The sequence below is a fragment of the Mya arenaria genome, chromosome 6 (assembly GCF_026914265.1).
Source record: "Mya arenaria isolate MELC-2E11 chromosome 6, ASM2691426v1".
Taxonomy (NCBI): Eukaryota; Metazoa; Mollusca; class Bivalvia; order Myida; family Myidae; genus Mya; species Mya arenaria.
In genome coordinates, this window is record NC_069127.1 from 14,114,480 (window position 1) to 14,134,321 (window position 19,842).

At 35.2% G+C, this 19,842-nt stretch overlaps 1 protein-coding gene across 4 annotated transcripts in view; it reads right to left on the minus strand.

Moving 5' to 3' along the window:
- The window catches only part of LOC128238293 (phospholipase D1-like), a 51,242-nt gene that overhangs the window by 29,455 nt on the left and 1,945 nt on the right, over positions 1–19,842 (minus strand). The window contains exons 2-6 of one of the 4 annotated variants that reach the window (XM_052954070.1): positions 18,718–18,796; positions 15,913–16,049; positions 14,666–14,825; positions 10,079–10,207; positions 5,458–5,596 (exon numbers count right to left, since the gene is read on the minus strand). In XM_052954070.1, coding sequence (XP_052810030.1) covers positions 5,458–5,596; positions 10,079–10,207; positions 14,666–14,825; positions 15,913–16,049; positions 18,718–18,746 — 594 coding nt within the window. In that variant the 5' untranslated portion in view covers positions 18,747–18,796. Of the gene's footprint in view, positions 1–5,457; positions 5,597–10,078; positions 10,208–14,665; positions 14,826–15,912; positions 16,922–17,621; positions 17,731–18,717; positions 18,797–19,842 lie in introns of those variants that run through there. The other 3 variants (XM_052954071.1, XM_052954069.1, XM_052954068.1) reach the window with 3 other exon arrangements.

Genomic DNA, 19,842 nt, shown 5'->3' on the forward strand with positions numbered 1-19,842 from the left:
CTCGCGTCATATTGATCGAGTATATACGAGTTAAAACGGCAGTTGAAGATCGGGATACGGTATATCGTAAGACGTTTATAATTTAAACAAAAATATTTTTTTGATTAAATTTATTCAATATTATTTTGAATAATAAATTGAATTGAACAATAATTAAACTTGCTTATAAAAAAGCAAAGTTGGGCACTGTCAAAATATGTTTTGTCAGTTGTACGAGAAGGTGTGAAAAACTCGACTGCCTTTAACCTGTTTAACATACCAATACTACAAACTGTTGCGATAATGGTCTTGTTTTTTCGCACTTTGTCACATTCTTTATTCTTTTCTGTAGGTGTTGACATTTTGAGAACAAACCCATACAATATAAGGTTTTTGCATAACTTAACTTTTCATTCTCGACAGTTTATCATTGTATGGTTTTAAAGATAACCGTCGCCATTTTCACGAAAAATATAATTTTGGTCACTGTCAACAAACATGGTGGCCAAAAATGCCAGACGATTTGACATCTTTTCTATGCGTCTTTTAACCAAAAACATAGATTAAAAGTTTTTTCTTGGACTTTTCACAGATTTTTTCCCTGCGTCTAATACCCCCTATCGTCTTATACCCAGTCATTTATGGTACTGTTAAAATTTTATCATAAACAACCATGGTATAATCTCAACATTAATTACTGCCAGTTTGCTTTATTCTCTAAGAAATGAACAGCATAAATTTATGTAATAATGACTCATGTTTTAATTTAAATTTAAATAAGTTTGTGTAACAAAAACTGATTTTTAGAAAAATATATTTGAAAAAATGGCTTGTCTTGCTGACGACCGATTTTCTATCCGTAGCTGTCATACAGTTGAAACTGAAAAAAAACAGTAAATTACCCCAGATTCGAGGAGATATTGGATTCATGGTTTACTCAAGATAGGCTTCCCACCCTTGGCAACTCATAAAAAATACTGTCACAATCAGCCAGACAAGGCCCATGAATTCAGAATGACACATTCAAACTATGGGGTGGTGACAGGCGCCTCCCTAGGGACTAGTGGTCAAGTGTTGTGTCTCAAATAATGTGATAACACCACCAATATTTGACACCTATGGCAGTAATAACACCATGGCTATTCATCAAGACAACACTTTAATATAAGAAATGGGAGTATTTTGATTCCTTTTATTAAGTATTATAGTTGCCATTAAAGCTGCACTCTCACTGATATACCATTTTTACAACTTTTTTATTTTTTGTCTTGGAAAGAGCAAATTTTTGCATAAATATCTGCAAACCAATGATAAAAGATTGCTGACAAAAGATGAAATCGCAGATGTTCATATTTCCATTTCGAAAATTAAAGTTTTATGGCTAAGAAAAATGCATAAAACATCAATATCTGAACTGAAATACAAAAATCTGAGATCTAATTTTTGTCAGCAGTCTTATATAACTGGTTGCCATGGATTTTCGCAAAAATTGGCTCGTTCCAAGACAAAAAAACTGTCAAGACGTTCAATCTGTGAGAGTGCAGCTTTAATGCTTCCTGCAGTTAATATGACAATATTAATTGCTGATTTGATATCTTATGTTACAGTATTAATTTTGATACCTCTTATTTTTCAAGTTTGAGGGCAACCATATAACAGTTCAAATGGAAGTTGAACACAAAAATAAACTAGGTTGTATTTGTAATTAAAAACAGATGTCTCCCCATCTGCAAATCATCTCAATATGGTGAACATTTGTGGCAATTTGTTTCAAATCATCAAGAGGTTCAAAAGATATGGAGCAGACACGAAATGTTGTCATATAACCTTTGACCTCTAAGTATGACCTTTACCATGAGCTGAGCTGGTTGTGACATACACTCTGCACATTGTCTCAATATTGTGAGCATTTGTGGTGAGTTATTTCAAAATCCTTCAAGCGGTTCAAAAGATATGGAGCAGACACAAAATATTGTCGTGTGACCTTTACCTTGAACTGAGCTGGTTGTTACTTGCGCTCTGCACATCGCATCAATATGATGAACATTTTTGGGAGGTTTTTTTTTTTTAAGCAGTTCAAGAGATATGGAGCGGATATGAAATGTAGTCAAATGACCTTTCCCTCTTAGTGGTAGACCTTGACCTTGACTTGAACCAAGCTGATTTTAACATGCGCTCTGAGCATCATCTTCATATAGCTGAACGTTTGTGGCAAGTTATTTCAAAATCCTTCAAGCGGTTCAAGAGATATGGAGCTTACACAAAATGTAGCCATATGGCCTATGATCTCTTACTGTGACATTGACCTTGAAACAACTGGTTGTAATGTGCACTTTGTCCAAATGTGGTGAACGACATGAAATATAGTCATATTATAGCCATATGGCCTTTGACCAGTAAGTGTGACCTTGACCTTGTCTGAGTTGGTTGTTACATCCACCCTGCACATTGTCATATTATGGTGAACATTTGCAGGCAGTTATTTCAAAATCCTTCATCCAGTTCAAGAGATAAGGAGTGGACACGAAATATGGTCATAAAAAAGTCATATGACCTTGACCTCTAAGTGTAACCTTTACCTTGAGCTGAGCTGGTTGTTTCATATGCTTAGCAAATTGTCTCAATATGGTGAACATTCAGGGCGAGTTATTTCAAAATCCTTTAAGTGGTTTAAATGATATGGAGCAGACACGATGTAGTCATATGACCTTTGACCTCTAAGTGTGACCTTGACCCAAACAGGTTGTTACATGTGCTTTGCCCATCATCACAATATGGTGAACATTTGTGGCAAGTTATTTTAAAATCCTTCAAGCGGTTCAAGAGATATGTTCAAGAAATATGAACCAGTGAATAAACAAGAGATGTTTGTCAAACATTATGCCCCCTGAGCGCCAAGTTGCCAGAAATATTTGGACAATTGAATGAAATATGCATGGACTGAAATGACAGCTGATTTGTCATTGGATGCATATGAGGCAGGTCATCTACTGGTCATACCTAATCTTCATGTCAAGTTTGATGACCATAGGTCCGGGAATTGTTGAGTTATCACTCGGACAAGCTTTGGTCTTCCAACAGACCGACCGACATGTGCAAAGCAATTATATAACCCCTCTGCTTCGAAGGGGGGCATAATTAAACTAGATGTTCACTGAAAACTGATACTTCAACTCATGCATTTAGTGACATATAAATTTCTACTGTCTACTATATAAGAAAATAAAATATGGACAATCAGAAAACCTTTTTTCAGCTTACAGTCACACTGACCTTGACCTTTGACCCACTGACCTCAAAATCAATAGGGTTCATCTGCTGGTCATGACCAATAAGCCTACCTAGTATGAGGTCCCTGGGTCAAAGCGTTCTCAAGTTATTGATCGGAAACCGTTTTTCATGTTAAGGTCACACTGACCTTGACCTTTGACCTCAAAATCAATAGGGTTCATCTGCTGGTCATGACCAATACACCTACCAAGTATGAGGTTCCTGGGTCAAAGCGTTCTCAAGTTATTGATCGGAAACCGTTTTTCATGTAAAGGTCACACTGACCTTGACCTTTGACCCACTGACCTCAAAATCAATAGGGTTCATCTGCTGGTCATGACCAATAAGCCTACCTAGTATGAGGTCCCTGGGTCAAAGCGTTCTCAAGTTATTGATCGGAAACCGTTTTTCATGTTAAGGTCACACTGACCTTGACCTTTGACCCACTGACCTCAAAATCAATAGGGTTCATCTGCTGGTCATGACCAATACACCTACCAAGTATGAGGTTCCTGGGTCAAAGCGTTCTCAAGTTATTGATCGGAAACCGTTTTTCATGTAAAGGTCACACTGACCTTGACCTTTGACCCACTGACCTCAAAATCAATAGGGTTCATCTGCTGGTGATGACCAATACACATACCAAGTATGAGGTCCCTCGGTCAAAGCGTTCTCAAGTTATTGATCGGAAACCATTTGGTATTCCGACCGACCGACCGACCGACAGACAGACAGACCGACCGACCGACCGACCGACATGTGCAAAACAATATACCCCACTTTTTTCAAAAGGGGGCATAAAAATTGACAGAGAGATGGACACACTAACATTTCTGATTAATTTGGTTCTTCCTTCTGTCCCTAATACTTGTAGTTTTGCAAAAGAAAACATAACCAAATAGCTCCTGACTCTGATGGACACAGCCCCTTAAACCTCTATGTTGGCCTGGATGGACAGATAGACAGAAACAAAATGCAATGTTCAAAAATGAAAAAAAAATAACATCATATTAAAAGGAATTTGCTAAAAAAATGGAATTAATTGTAAATATAAATAGAGTGTGGAATGTGTATAGACCAAAGATTTGTCCAAATTAAAATTACAAACAACATTTGTTTCGAAAAATCACCAGCATGGGGCATTGGAGAAAGCCTGTTACTGCATTAAAGCTACGAAATTGAAAATCTTTCCAAGATTAGTTCAATCAAAGAGGTTGAGCTTGAATTAGTCAAGCGTCATGCCTTATTCAATGACAAAGTTTCAATCATATTGTTATAGGGCAGTAATTCTTATTCACTACAAAATGTGTGGGAAATAATTAGGATATTTGTTTCACTATCACTCAGGAAATTGCTACTTGAATAATTAACAATTAACAATTCATTTAAGCACAGCAATTTAATAAAATGAAATATTTTTATGAAGATATTTTCTTCTATTGGGAACAGATAGGCATATATAAATAAACTGCTAGATTTTCATCAATTTATTTTTAAATGGGGGCGAGGGGGGGGGGGGGGGGGGGGGTGACATTTTATTTTTCTTAAGTCACTGTTTCACCATTGACTACATGATCATGCTCTTTCTTATTGCATAAGGGACCATAAACATGAGTTTCTAGACAATCAAGGTACACAATCGTAAAAGTTCTCCTTTTTTACATGTGATTATTATATACAGACACTGTAAGCCTTTCCCTGACAGTACCCGACTGATTAGCAAATTCAGACCCTAGTTTAACATTGTTTCTTGAATCAAAAAAAATAAAGCAACTAATTTATAGTCGCCTTAGGTGTATAATCAATTTCTACAATCACTATTTATAACTTTTGTTAGTTATATATAAATGTTAATATTGACATTGACTATCAAGCAGGATCTGACAACTTAAACAATAGCTGTGCAATGTCGCAATATAAACCTGGCCTCTCACGTGCTTTATTATTGTTAGTCTATGTATTAAGTAACTTAAGATCAAATCCAATGATCATTGCATTGACGTAAGGTTCTCTTTTCTCTTTTCGTGATATTTTGGTTTAAGCCAACTTTTAGCCAATGAGGTTTGCATATGATTATCTTACAGAATTATTACATAATAAATGGAAAGCAAAGGCAAATTGAAAATTTTACCAGGTTTTAAATTTGTTACCCATCAAATTGCCAGTAATCTATTTGACAACAATCTACTAATATATAATCGAGCTTACTCGTCTCTTTTCCAGCTGTTCTTCACGAACCATGATCTCTGGCTTCTTGGGGAAGCGGCCAACCACAACCTTTTTTTGCTTCTTCTTGATTTTCCTTTCCTTGCGTTCTTCGCGAAAACTCTGCCTCTGTTCCCGATGCCTGGAATTACAATGAGAAATGTTCGAACAAGCGTGGCTACCAAGGATGCATTGAATAACTGACCTTGGTTGTCTGTGTTACAATCAGAGAGCTTTCAAACAAGCGTGGCCACTAAAGTTGCATTGAATAACTGACCTAGGTTGTCTGTGTAACAATGAGGGAGTGTTCAAACAAGCATAACTACCTAGAAAGCATTAAATAAACTGAACAAGGTTGTCTATATTACAATCAGGGAGTGTTCAAACAAGCATAACTACCTAGAAAGCATAACTGAACTGGGTTGTCTATATTACAATCAGGGAGTGTTCAAACAAGCATAACTACCAAGAAAGCATTGAATAAACTGAACTAGGTTGTCTATATTACAATCAGGGAGTGTTCAAACAAGCATAACTACCAAGAAAGCATTAAATAAACTGAACTGGGTTGTCTATATTACAATCAGGGAGTGTTCAAACAAGCATAACTACCAAGAAAGCATTAAATAAACTGAACTAGGTTGTCTATATTACAATCAGGGAGTGTTGAAATAGGCATAGCTACCAAGAAAGCATTAAATAAACTGAACTGGGTTGTCTATATTACAATCAGGGAGTGTTCAAACAAGCATAACTACCTAGAAAGCATAACTGAACTGGGTTGTCTATATTACAATCAGGGAGTGTTCAAACAAGCATAACTACCAAGAAAGCATTAAATAAACTGAACTAGGTTGTCTATATTACAATCAGGGAGTGTTGAAATAGGCATAGCTACCAAGAAAGCATTAAATAAACTGAACTGGGTTGTCTATATTACAATCAGGGAGTGTTCAAACAAGCATAACTACCAAGAAAGCATAACTGAACTGGGTTGTCTATATTACAATCAGGGAGTGTTCAAACAAGCATAGCTACCAAGAAAGCATTAAATAAACTGAACTGGGTTGTCTATATTACAATCAGGGAGTGTTCAAATAAGCATAGCTACCAAGAAAGCATTAAATAAACTGAACTAGGTTGTCTATATTACAATCAGGGAGTGTTGAAATAAGCATAGCTACCAAGAAAGCATTGAATAAACTGAACTAGGTTGTCTATATTACAATCAGGGAGTGTTGAAATAAGCATAGCTACCAAGAAAGCATTGAATAACTGACCTATGTTGTCTATATTACAATCAGGGAGTGTTGAAATAGGCGCTGCTATCAAGGATGCATTGAATAACTGAATTAGGTTGTCTGTAATACAATAACATGTATTACTTCCAACGATGCATTGAATAATATATGAGTTTTCTAAACTTTAATGATGGGAAGTGTTAAAACATGTACCGGTATCATTTTACGTTTTCCAGATGAAACCGTTGTAAACAATTGGCTTCATACTGGATGTTTTACAAATATGTTTGCTATAATAAAATTACTTTCAGTTCCCAGGGAGGAAAATAGCATACAGTGTTAACCCTCAAAATGTTAATGTTAATCTTTGCTGACATTTACTTTCTCAGGTTCACATTATATTCTATCAACCTCCATGGGATCTAATATTTATATATTACTGCCAACAATGCATTACAACGTGGAAAAAATGTTTAAACAAGAATTTCTACCAAGGGACATTGAACATTTGACTTTGGTCTTTTGTATTTATAGCCAATCGTGCATAGCCTATTGAAGCTATATGTCAGTATTTCCAACAAAAGGTTGACATTATATTGTCATCATTGCTACATGAATGTCAGTTACAGTAATAAGACTTTAAATCAGGTTTGAGAAAATTTCCCAAAGGCATTATCACCTTCAATACCATTTCTGTTCTTTTCTTGTTTATTATCTAGTTTATGAAGGTATCCCTGTGGAGCACTTGAGACAACTTTTCTGGGTTTAAACTAGAAATGAGTACTTCAAATTTCCCAGTACTTCCCTCCTTATAATGCTGAGCGCCAGGTAAGGGATCTACTGATTCCAATAATTAATGTTTTTTGGTATGACACAGTCAGGGATTGAACCCAGAACCTTCTGTGCCTTGAACTAGAACTGAGTACTTCAAATTTCCCAGTACTTCCCTCTAATGCTGAGCGCAGAGCAAGGGAGCTATTGATAACACTCAATAATGTATGCGGTACGACACAGTCAGGGATTGAAACCAGAACATTCCGCACCTGACACCTGAAGCTGATGCTCTAACACTGAGCTATTGGCGTGGTCATTAACAACGGGGGAAGGATTCTGCTAGTGTAATTCTTTCTCTTGATAATTTCAGGGCAGAAGCAAAGTGTACTTTATACATTATTGACTTCACTAGGTGGGTACACATGATAACATCTGATGATGAATTAATGAATGACAGAAGTAGCAGCTGCATTGTCAATTACACATGCATTTCATTGAAGTCTTATCAACATATCTTCCTTCATAAAACAGACAACTTGCAGAGAAGCCTGTCAATGGTATCCAAATAGATGTTGATGAAATGTCTTCCTTGAAGTACATAATACCACTTCAGCCATTTTTTACTACACTTTTGCTGATTTCATCATCTGACATATTCACGCAAACAATATCTGCCTACATGCAAATCACTCATGAATGAATAATAGAAATACAGAGAATGAAAATGCTGAATTGGATAGATATTACACCAGTTATGTCTTATAGCTATAATAAAATATGAGCAGACAGTAACAAAACACTTAAATTGTATTAACTTTCTTTTTTACCAGTATTTATAATCACTCAGGGAATGAAAGAATCAAACTGCTTCATCAGTTAAGAATGCATGTTATTGACAACCACTTATAGTGGAATCATACCCACAACACATAGCCAACATTGCATACTGCTTATGACACGTAAAAGAAAGAAAATCTTAAAAACAGGCAAACATAATAAAGCAGGTTTTTAGAAATACCTTCATGTCCCATAAATTCATTTACATACATTTGACATTTCATAGTTGAATGGGGTCTGATTTTAAGAACAAAGAACAAAAATATGAAGTTATGCAAGTAAATGGTCTAAATTATGAAAATATATTATTATTTTCATAAAAAGTATTTGGGTTTTGACTAAATGTTATCAATAACTGTTAAAAACCTTGAATTTTACACTAAGATGCTTATAATTACCACCCCTGGACAGAAGAATTTGCCTGAACAGTATGTATTACAGTCCCTGGATAGAAGTATTTGCTTGATTAGTATAGATAACCACCCCTGGACAGAAGTATTTGCCTGATTAGTATGGATTACCAACCCTGGACAGAAGTATTTGCCTGATTACGGTAGTATGGATTACCACCCCTGGACTGAAGTATTTGCCTGATTACGGTAGTATGGATTACCAACCCTGGACAGAAGTATTTGCCTGATTACGGTAGTATGGATTACCACCCCTGGACTGAAGTATTTGCCTGATTACGGTAGTATGGATTACCAACCCTGGACAGAAGTATTTGCCTGATTACGGTAGTATGAATTACCAACCCTGGACTGAAGTATTTGCCTGATTACGGTAGTATGGATTACCAACCCTGGACAGAAGTATTTGCCTGATTACGGTAGTATGGATTACCACCCCTGGACAGAAGTATTTGCCTGATTAGTATGGATTACCACCCCTGGACAGAAGTATTTTCTTGATAAGTATGGATTACCACCCCTGGACAGAAGTTTTTTCTTGATAAGTATGGATTACCACCCCTGGACAGAAGTATTTGCTTGATTAGTATGGAGTACCACCCCTGGACAGAAGTATTTACTTGATAAGTATGGATTACCACCCTGGACAGAAGTATTTGCCTGATTAGTATGGATTACCACCCTGGACAGAAGTATTTGCCTTAACATTATGGATCACCACTCCTGAACAGAAATGTTTGCCTGAACAGTATATATTACAGCCCCTAAACAGAAGTATAAGCCTGAACATTATGGATCACCGACCCTGGACATGAGTATAAGCCTGAACAGTATGGATTACAGCCCCTGAACAGAAGTATTAGCTTGAACAACATGGAGTACAGCTCCCTGAACAGAAGTATTAGCCTTAAAAGTATGGAGTACAGGCCCCTGAACAGAAGTTTTAGCCTTATCAGTATGGAGAACAGCCCCCTCTTGAACAGAAGTATTAGCCTTAACAGTATAGAGTACAGCCCCCTGAACAGATTAACTTGAACAGTATAGATTACAGTCTCTTGACAGAAGAATTTGCCTGAACAGTATGGATTACAGCCTCTTGACAGAAGAATTAGCCTGAACAGCATGGATTACAGCCTCTTGACAGAAGAATTAGCTTGAACAGTATGGGTTACTGCCCCTGAACTAAAATATTAGCCTGAACAGTATTGATTACAGCCCATTTTTACTATGACCATTGAAACATCTGAGTTCATGGGATTAGACTGTGAAACAAAGATTGTATTTTCCTGTCATCATACAATTTACTAATATGTTATCTGACAAATCACCATCTTTGTTGAGTATTGGAAGAATGACACTCACTGTTTTGTTGGTACCGGAAGACTGCAGCGAGCGCGGAACAAACGCAGGGACTTATGCAGGCTGTCGAAATGCTTGTAACGCCTCTTGAATGTCCACACGTAATCGCCATGACGAACCTCGATAGTGTACCTGCAAACACACATAAATAACCAGTGTTTTATATAACCCTATACCTACTTCAGTACAGGAAATCTTGGTCAAGTGCGGCAATTAAGCCATAATTTCTACGGCTGTGTTTATAGTGATTTATCAGCTGAAATTCACTCAAATTTCCCACCCTAAGAAGTTTATATTATTTGCCATTTTGATGCCAAAGTTCCCCTCCATATTGGCATTGAGTGGTGGCAAAAAATTGGGTCAATGTAAAAAAAAAGATTGAAGTATTTTTCATTATAAATGCAAGTGATCACAAGTGTTTAAATACAATTTTATACGATGTTTTGTTCATATACACACTTAATTGGGAAAAAGGTTCTTATTCAGCATGTAGGGTTTTTTAAGACACACGTCTGGCACATCTAATAGGACATTTACGGTATTGGCAAATGAGTATAGCGTTACCAAGAACTACTTCACATTCTAGTAATTGTTTCTTATGGCAACATAAGCTCTTCTTGGAGTCCCCTGGGTGACCATCATTGAATGTTGGTATACACAGGTATCATGTTTATGTGGAAGATCAATGATTAGAAGATTGTGGTTTATATTCATCATGTTTCTTGTTTCTTGTAACAGCTGGCATCATTATATTGACCTCACTCCAGTATAAGTGTTTTTAACCCTTTTATAAACGGAGTTAAGTATAATATGTATCTCTATAAATGGGCTTAAACTTCTAAAATTAAGTACAGAAGCAACCAAAACTTAGGATAAAATTTCCAAAGTTGAATGCTTGGCAGTTCAAACAGTTAAAAATAAGTGTAAATGCTACATTTAAGGCCAAATTTTCAATAAATCTTGAATGTAAATTAATTGTTTCAATACACTCTTTTGGAGTTGGCATGTTTAAGATGATTTTTCTCAAATTCCATCAGAATCATTGTTCATCAATGAAGAAATTTTACATGTTTGAGAGACTTAGCTTCCATGGTCAGGATAACTTGATAACATGGAAGATCTAATTTTAAATTCTGAATGGAAGCCCTGCCAATAATCTTGCCATTGAGGTGTGAATTATTGAATATTATTTCAAACAGTATGTTAATGGCCCCTTATTATTGAGAGGTGTCATGAAATAATGCATAAAATATATATTTTTTTTAATTTAGAGAAAACAATTCTTGGAGGTATCAACAAGAATAGTAATAATAAATAATCAGGGCTTCCATTAAGAATTTGAAACTGGAAGTATGAACTTCCTGTCCATCAATTTTGGAAGTTTTTCACTGAAATGTGGAAGTTTAATTGTCCCTAATACAATATCTTTTTCCACTTTTTTTCAACTAATATGTTAAAAATCAAGAAATTTGCAACTTTAACTTGCCATATTTATAGCTGCACTCCACAGACTTACTGTTTTTACAACTTTTTTTTTATTTTTTGTCTTGGAAAGGGCAAATTTTTGCATAAATAACTGTAAACCAATGATATACGGTTGCTGACAAAAAATCAAATTGTAGATTTTCATATTTCTGTTTGAAAAGTAATGTTTTATGGCTTAAACCGTAACTAACGGTTTAAGAAAAATGCATTAAACATCAATTTTTGGACTTAAATATAAAAATCTGCGATCTTATTTTTTGTCAGCAGTCTTATTTAACTTGTTTCCATGGATTTTCGCAAAAATTGGCTCATTCCAAGAAAAAATATATAAAAAAGTTGTCAAAACGTTCAATCTGTGAGAGTGCAGCTTTAAGGCCTAATATTATAGTAATTCATTTTACATAAAGACTGATTGAAATTGTGACCAAAAAAAGTAATATTGACTCAAGTTTTGATATTCCTAGGGAGTAATATACTTCCAAACTTCCTTTAATGGAAGCCCTACTTAGAATGTATGATTTGAAAGCTTAAAACACTCAATTAACACATACACATGTGTAGTCATTATACCTCACTTCTATTAGAACATACATTAAAAACACAAGGGCAATATTTTTAACTATAATCCCCCTCTGCCGCACTGTTATGCACCAGTCAATTGTAACCACGCCCCCGGTCCGGGGGTATACCGGGGATAGCCGGAGAAATGGGCCGTGTTTTTACCTTTCAGGTGGCCCCGCAGTGCCGGGTGAATGCAGTAGTTTTGCATTTGCGGGGAATGGGCCTGACCTAGGCTCCCTGGGGTATGGGGGCATTTGGCAGTGATTTAACCATCAGTTCGTCCCTGCAGGGTGGGGATTTTACCCGGTTTGGGCTTGACCAAAAGTCAAAGTCCCTGCTATTCCCCGGACCTGGGGGGCCGTGGTTACAATTGACTGGTGCATTACCCTCTGACATCATGAAATTGAAGATACCCGGTACACTACAAATATGCTGCCAAGTTAGATTTTTTATATAAAAATAATGATTAATTAAAACTGGCATTGCATCCTGAAAGACAATAATATATTTGTAACGCTTTTAGCCATTAAACATTAATTTTTAAACAGAAATATGAAAATCTGTGATCTGATCTTGTGTCCGCAGTCTTATATCACTGGTTTGCAGATATTCACGCAGAAATTGGCTCATTCCAAGACAAAAAATAAAAATGTTGTCAAAACTTTATATCTGTGAGAGTGCGGCTTTAAAAGAGAATTATCATTCAGACAATCATCATTACTTTATTTGCATTGGGTAAAATCAAGTCTAAGTAAGATATCTGGCTTTAGAAATAAGCTAGTTAAGCAAATGTTACACTCAATGAATTTTGAGAAATTGGGACCAGGAACAGACAGAATTCAAAAGTCTGGCTATCTAGTAATAAAATGTCATCTGGCCAAAAAAGGCATTTAGGAAAACAATTTCCTATATATGTGTAATGAATCTCCCAAGGCTCATAAAAGCTGGCTGAAATCAACTCCAATGTTCTATCCAATAATAATATCTTGAATAATCCTGGATTTTCGAGACTGCATGGTCCTAATCCATTCCAATTTCCGTACCACAGGAAAATGTTAAATGAATAAAACAGAACACATTTTTCAACATTTCCTTGTCTCAATTTATCTTTGGAAATATGTTTGAAAAGCAATGTATGATAGTTTGATGTGTTTAGTGTACTGCAGGGAAGTCAGGGAAACAATTGATTAATCACATCTTAATATTATTTTGTGATCCAATCTAAAAAAAATATGTTGAAACTTGTGCCAGATGAAGATGAATTTAAATAAGATTATTAGATAGCATCTTTACTGCAATGATTGCAAGTAATTCTGATCGCTTCTTTTCCACAAATAATTGCATATAGGTTCTTTTCCACAATAATTGCATATAATTCTTATAGCATCTTTTCCACAATAATTGCATATAATTCTGATAGCATCTTTTCCACAATAATTGCATATAATTCTGATAGCTTCTTTTCCACAAATAATTGCATATAATTTTTATAGGTTCTTTTCCACAATTAATAGAAATAATTTAGATAGCATCTTTTCGAAACATTTCTTTTTACATCAGAGCATTCAAAATTCAAACTATGACATACATGAGTGAGTGCCTATGAGTAGCTTTCAAACCCCATGAGTTTTATTTTGTTTTCATCATGCGAACTGTGACTGTTTGTCAGGCTGAATAATTTATGATGAGGCAGTCATAAGACATGTCAGGGACACACATCACAACCTGTGTTACCCTTGAGACTAGCAATTACATTATAACAGCATTATATTCATACTAGTGCAGTAAAATCACGTTTTTTTCTGATTTGACAAAACTAAATAAACTGAAAATAGCTAATTAACTGTTGTACCTGACATGGCAATCAGTATTAAGACTTTAAGTATAGATATCTTTATGACAGAAAAGATGTTAAGTCTGAAACCGTTTGATAAAAGTAACAGCATGTTCACTGACACAGAAAGTTTAAAACCATTCATATTATTTCAATTAGAGCATTAATTTTTTTTTACATAAAATATCTACCGGGATGATTTAAATGTTTTTCATTCAAAAAGCATGAGTTTGGATTATCATTGTAAGTTTATCATTGAATACTGCAAAACAAAAATCTTGGCTTTTTACAAGTTATTAGATACATGTATATGTATTTATATATACTCGCACTATTTGAAGTTCTAAATCACACTCTATTTATTATGTTTACTCTGTGAAGGACAAACACTAGAAAATACTTTATAAATCAATGCATTCAAAATGAGATTTACATACTGGTAATTACTCAAATTGAAAAAAATATTGATTAATTAACTGAGTATACCATAGACAGATCAGTTTTGAAAATAATTCCTAGCTTTGCAACTAAAACTCATAATTTTTGCACCAATCGGACAGTTATAATTTTCCATATTTGTTGGATATGGGTTTTTAATGGATAAAGTTTCTTTCTGCCGTGTAATTCAGAGTAACTCACAATGAGACTCTGTGGTATTCATGCACTTTTGACACTGCTGATAAATTCAGCAAATGCTCTAGGTAACTTACAGATTGGGATTGAAAGCCTTTCTGGTCATGTGGGGATGGTCTTCCCGCTCAAACTTCGGGATGCGCACATGTATTGGCTCCTTCATCCAACAATCCGGCCTCACATTCTGGAAACCCTTCGCTGGCCGATGGATGCTACTAAATGGAATAAGTTTTCCTTCTGAAAAAAGTAAAAAATGATAGATGCATCAAAATGTCTAAAATAATACAATTTTTTTTTACAATTAATAGGAGTCAATAATAGCTTTTATTGTAAGAATTTGCCCACCACTGGTCAATAGTAATTTACTACTGGTAATTCAGGATATAATAAATCTATATAAAAAATGTTCAGAAAGTCAACATGGTAAGGCCTAAAAAAAAAATACATTTGGTTCGGGTTACCCGACCCTACCTACGGAATAGGCGCCGACCCTAACGTTTTTTATAGTCAGTTTGAAAAAAAAAAATGAAAAACTAAAAAAAATAAATAAAAAATAATTGTTTTTCTTTCTTTTTTTTGCTTTTCAATATGTAGTTTAAAACCTTAATTGCTTATATAGAAGATAACTTTAACACCATTCTCCAATGATGAAAATGACATTCTTATATAAAGCCTAATAAAAAAAAAAAATAAAAAAAAATAAAAAGCCTACCTAACCTACCTATTTTTGAAAAGGATGTAACCCTAACCAAACAATTTTTTTTTTTAGGCCTAAGTCATGACTAACATGTTTGACAGAGATAAAAGCTAGTCTTTGAAAACAGGATAACTAAAAGGAACATGGAAGTTTAATACTCTCTCAAGATATTTTCTTCAATATCTTCCTCTACAAGCTTGAGCCTTAAATTTAAGGCCTAGTTTAAGCCTTCTATAAGGTACCCCCCCCCCCCAAAAAAAAAAAACAACAACTGTATACAGTGAGTACACAACCTGTCTATTGATCTAAATCTACTTGCCTTGATCTCTCTTATCAGATCTCTGATCTGAATATCCTGCTGTGCAGTTTTTGTAGTTTTATTATAGAAATGGACCCTAAATGGCCCCGAGCCAATAAACAAATACACAGGAAATTGGCCCCTACTGAGACTCGATTAGCAGGAGATGCACAGCAGGGGATTATCATGCCAAACATTCCTTAAAATAGGCCTTCAAAAAATTGTCCAGTTATTTATAAACTATCCACAAACTGATACTTTCAAATACTATATATTGACATATAATTTACAGAAGTAAATACTGTGGAAAGTTGCAGTGAAATATCTACCTTGTTGATCCCCCTTCCCAAATTCCACCCGGACCCCTGCGGTAGATGTGTGTTGAACTGTTGGCTCAACATCACCACTTCCATCCACGAAATCTGGCGTGTCAATGTCGTCCAGCTCATCAAAGTCAGAGTCATCACTGAGGATAGAAAAAGACCGCAAAAACTGCTGGGTGGTGTTTCTTATTCCTGACCGCTCATCCATAAGTGGTTCCGAATCAGAGAAAGTGTTCTCTCCAAAATTATCCATCAGAAAACTCTATTAACACCCATAAAAATTCTGAATGTTCTATTCATAAGTGAATATATTTTACAAACAATAGACATTTCCATGTAAACATTAAATTAACTTGATGTTTTGTATTTATCATTATTTGTTTCCCATTACACTATTCCTGGGATAATAGTCAATATCCTGAATAATTTTCTGAGTCACTAATCAAGTCAAGATACTGCTGCCTACTGTCTAATGCATGGTATTGTTGATACTGCTGCCTACTGTCTAATGCATGGTATTGTTATCAGTATTCAATCTGTATGAACAATACAATAGTGTATCTATTTCCTCTATCCTTAAGTCACTTTACAAAACTTTTTGTCAGTACTGTATTCGTCTGCAGAAACAACTACAACATAAAGAGCTTAAATAATAAACTATTCCCAACAGGGATTAATCTCTCCAATAGAGGATGCTGCAGAAAATGATCTCAGGTAGAAAAGAGGCTGTAAACGATAAAAGATTCACTGGTAACGTTATTGATCATCCATCGACAGACACCACGTTGCTGTTTTCACGACAAATTATTTCACGATAAACTTCAGAAAGTTTTAGAATCTTGGTAAATATTTAAAACTATAATCAATAGCACTGTGATAATATGTTTCATCTTACAGTCCATTCATATAAATAAGTCGATTCATATATAATGTTCGCATTTGGTCGATAAAGATTTAATGTTCTGGCCATAGTTTAGATCGTTTGACACTTGTTAACGTAAACAAAGTTGTTCATTGGCCCGTACTTCCGATTTCTTCAAGTCATGCCGTCTATTTGTAAAACGGTGTAGCAATTGTTTTGTAGGATTTTTTTGTATCCAGCCCGAGAATGGGACTGGTCCCTAAACAGTAAACACAACCGCCCATTAGTTTCAACTTTTTATTTGACTGATACAATTGGATCTAGGCTTTCGTATGAATATTCCAAATGCATGACAAGTACTCTTTAGTCATGTATACTGTACAGTACTGTACAGACAATGGAAGAATTCGATGTAACCTGACACGAAATATGTAGATCAACTTCAATAAAATACATTAATTATATATACATTATGTATATATGTATGTATGCGTGCGTGCGTTCGTGTGTGTGTATGTGCATGTATGTATGTGTGTATGTAGAAAACATATATGTATATATGCTTGTAACATACATTTTCATGATTGAATTATAAGATTATACTTCAGGGAGAGTTATAAAAAGTGAAACGGGTACAATGGTACGGTCCGAGTCCTTGTAATAGTTATAGTAAATGGTATTGTACTGAAATGTTAATCTACTCATTCAATACACGTACATGTAATCGCTGGTTAAAGTATTGCATTTAAGTCAATACGCTTACTGGTCAAATGTACATTACACTTCTAGCTAAATAACATATTTAAATACAGCAGTTAGTATCTAATGAAATAATATTATTGAATGACCATACCTCGAAGATTTATTTAAATCATCACCCATTCACAATGTCACCGATTTTTTTAATATCCGTTAGTCATGCTAGTTCTTCGACATAAATTCTTTAATGCATTCCACAGCCGTTCAGTAATTGCATATCATCAACGGATGGATGGGGGAAATTGTATTACATTACTCGGGGAAAGTAAAATATGCTAATTACGGATAAGTTTTAAAATGTTGTATTGAAAACGAATAACGCTGGAATCGATTCATACAGCCCTGAGCGCTGACGATGAAAGTTGTTATCAATAAAATATACACTTATGAACCATTTCATATCATACCATATAAAGTTATACACCAAAGTACAGTTCACACCTCTAAAAGCTGTTTAGGAATGTCTTGGTATGTTAATGTTAATATTCTAAAATAAAATAATGAGTTATAAGTTGAACATGGTCACATGAATGGGCTCTACGTTAGTTACAATCCATGTCACACGTACCTGTTATATGATGTATGTTGGTTATCTGTCCATGGCACACGTACCTGTTATATGATGTATGTTGGTTATCCGTCCATGTCACACGTACCTGTTATATGATGTATGTTGGTTATCCGTCCATGTCACATGTATGCTGTATGTTGGTTTGCTGTAGGTTTGTTAGCCATCCATGGCGCACGTACCTGATATATGCTGTAGGTTTGTTAGCCATCCATGGCGCACGTACCTGATATATGCTGTAGGTTTGTTAGCCATCCATGGCGCACGTACCTGTTATATGCTGTAGGATTGTTAGCCATCCATGGCGCACGTACCTGATATATGCTGTAGGTTTGTTAGCCATCCATGGCGCACGTACCTGATATATGCTGTAGGTTTGTAAGCCATCCATGGCGCACGTACCTGATATATGCTGTAGGTTTGTTAGCCATCCATGGCGCACGTACCTGATATATGCTGTAGGTTTGTTAGCCATCCATGGCGCACGTACCTGGTATATGCTGTAGGTTTGTTAGCCATCCATGGCGCACGTACCTGGTATATGCTGTAGGTTTGTTAGCCATCCATGGCGCACGTACCTGGTATATGCTGTAGGTTTGTTAGCCATACATGGCGCACGTACCTTGCATAACCTGTATGTTGGTTATCCATTCATGGTCATCGTTGTTTTCGCCTGGGCTCTCACTGTTCCATATCTGAAACTAATATAGAAATGTATAGTCATCAGATGTGAAGGCTATTTACTCTAGTTAGGATGGATTATATCTTGTAAGCTGTTGTAAACAAAGACAATTTGTTTGAGGTGACATAACAGCCCCTGGCCCTTTACAGTGTACTGTTGATTGTAAGTGTGACCCGAGATAGGGACCTTTGATACGAAATATTGAATGCGTTATTTTGTTGCGCACGATCAATTACTTAATTCTGTTTAACACAGGCTTTTTATGAAAGATTTTAGCAACTTTAGAACTGTTTTGAGAATTATACAATAAAAAATCGGTAGCAAGTGTGTAAAGGCTTTTGACTGATAATGGATTTGCTTATGCGTTTGACATCGCTAATATAATGAATGTGAAAATATTTTTGATTAAATTCAAAAGTAGAATAATTGTTTAGATGCAATCTTACTCCCAAATAAAATTACCACAATTAATACAATTGCTTTAATTTACCAAAAAGGTTGCGTAAATATCGGAAACAATAGTTTTAATGAAGGATACCGTGCTTAATTTTAAAGAAATGTGCAGAAAACACGGTATTTTTACCCGTTATTAGACGATATAGTTGGTCACTGTAAATCTTTTAGGACTCACCAATCATTTGATATATGTGCGTTTTCAGCCATTTTATGCACAGTTACAATCTTGTTACCAGTAATTAATAATTTACATAAATACATTATTTAGTAAGATTTTAAATGTGTTGCTTTAAGCAAGAGTTGATAACCTAAGGTAGTGTTTTTGTACGAAGAATTCAAAACGACAATTCATTAAGAAGACTTTTACTTATTCCTTGATTTGATTTAAACATATTTTATTGCATTTTTTCTTTCAACATGATCGGTATTTACAACAATGATACAAAAAGCAAATGGGTTGGACACAAGTTCTAACAACATTAGTAACCTCTTCCCCATGAGCATAAATAAGAAAAAGGTAAGGAAATGGATAAGTGAAAGAAATGTAGGTAAACGACAGGAAGTAAAAAGAAAAGAAGAAGCATTCTGACTCACTGCTACACAGGTGAT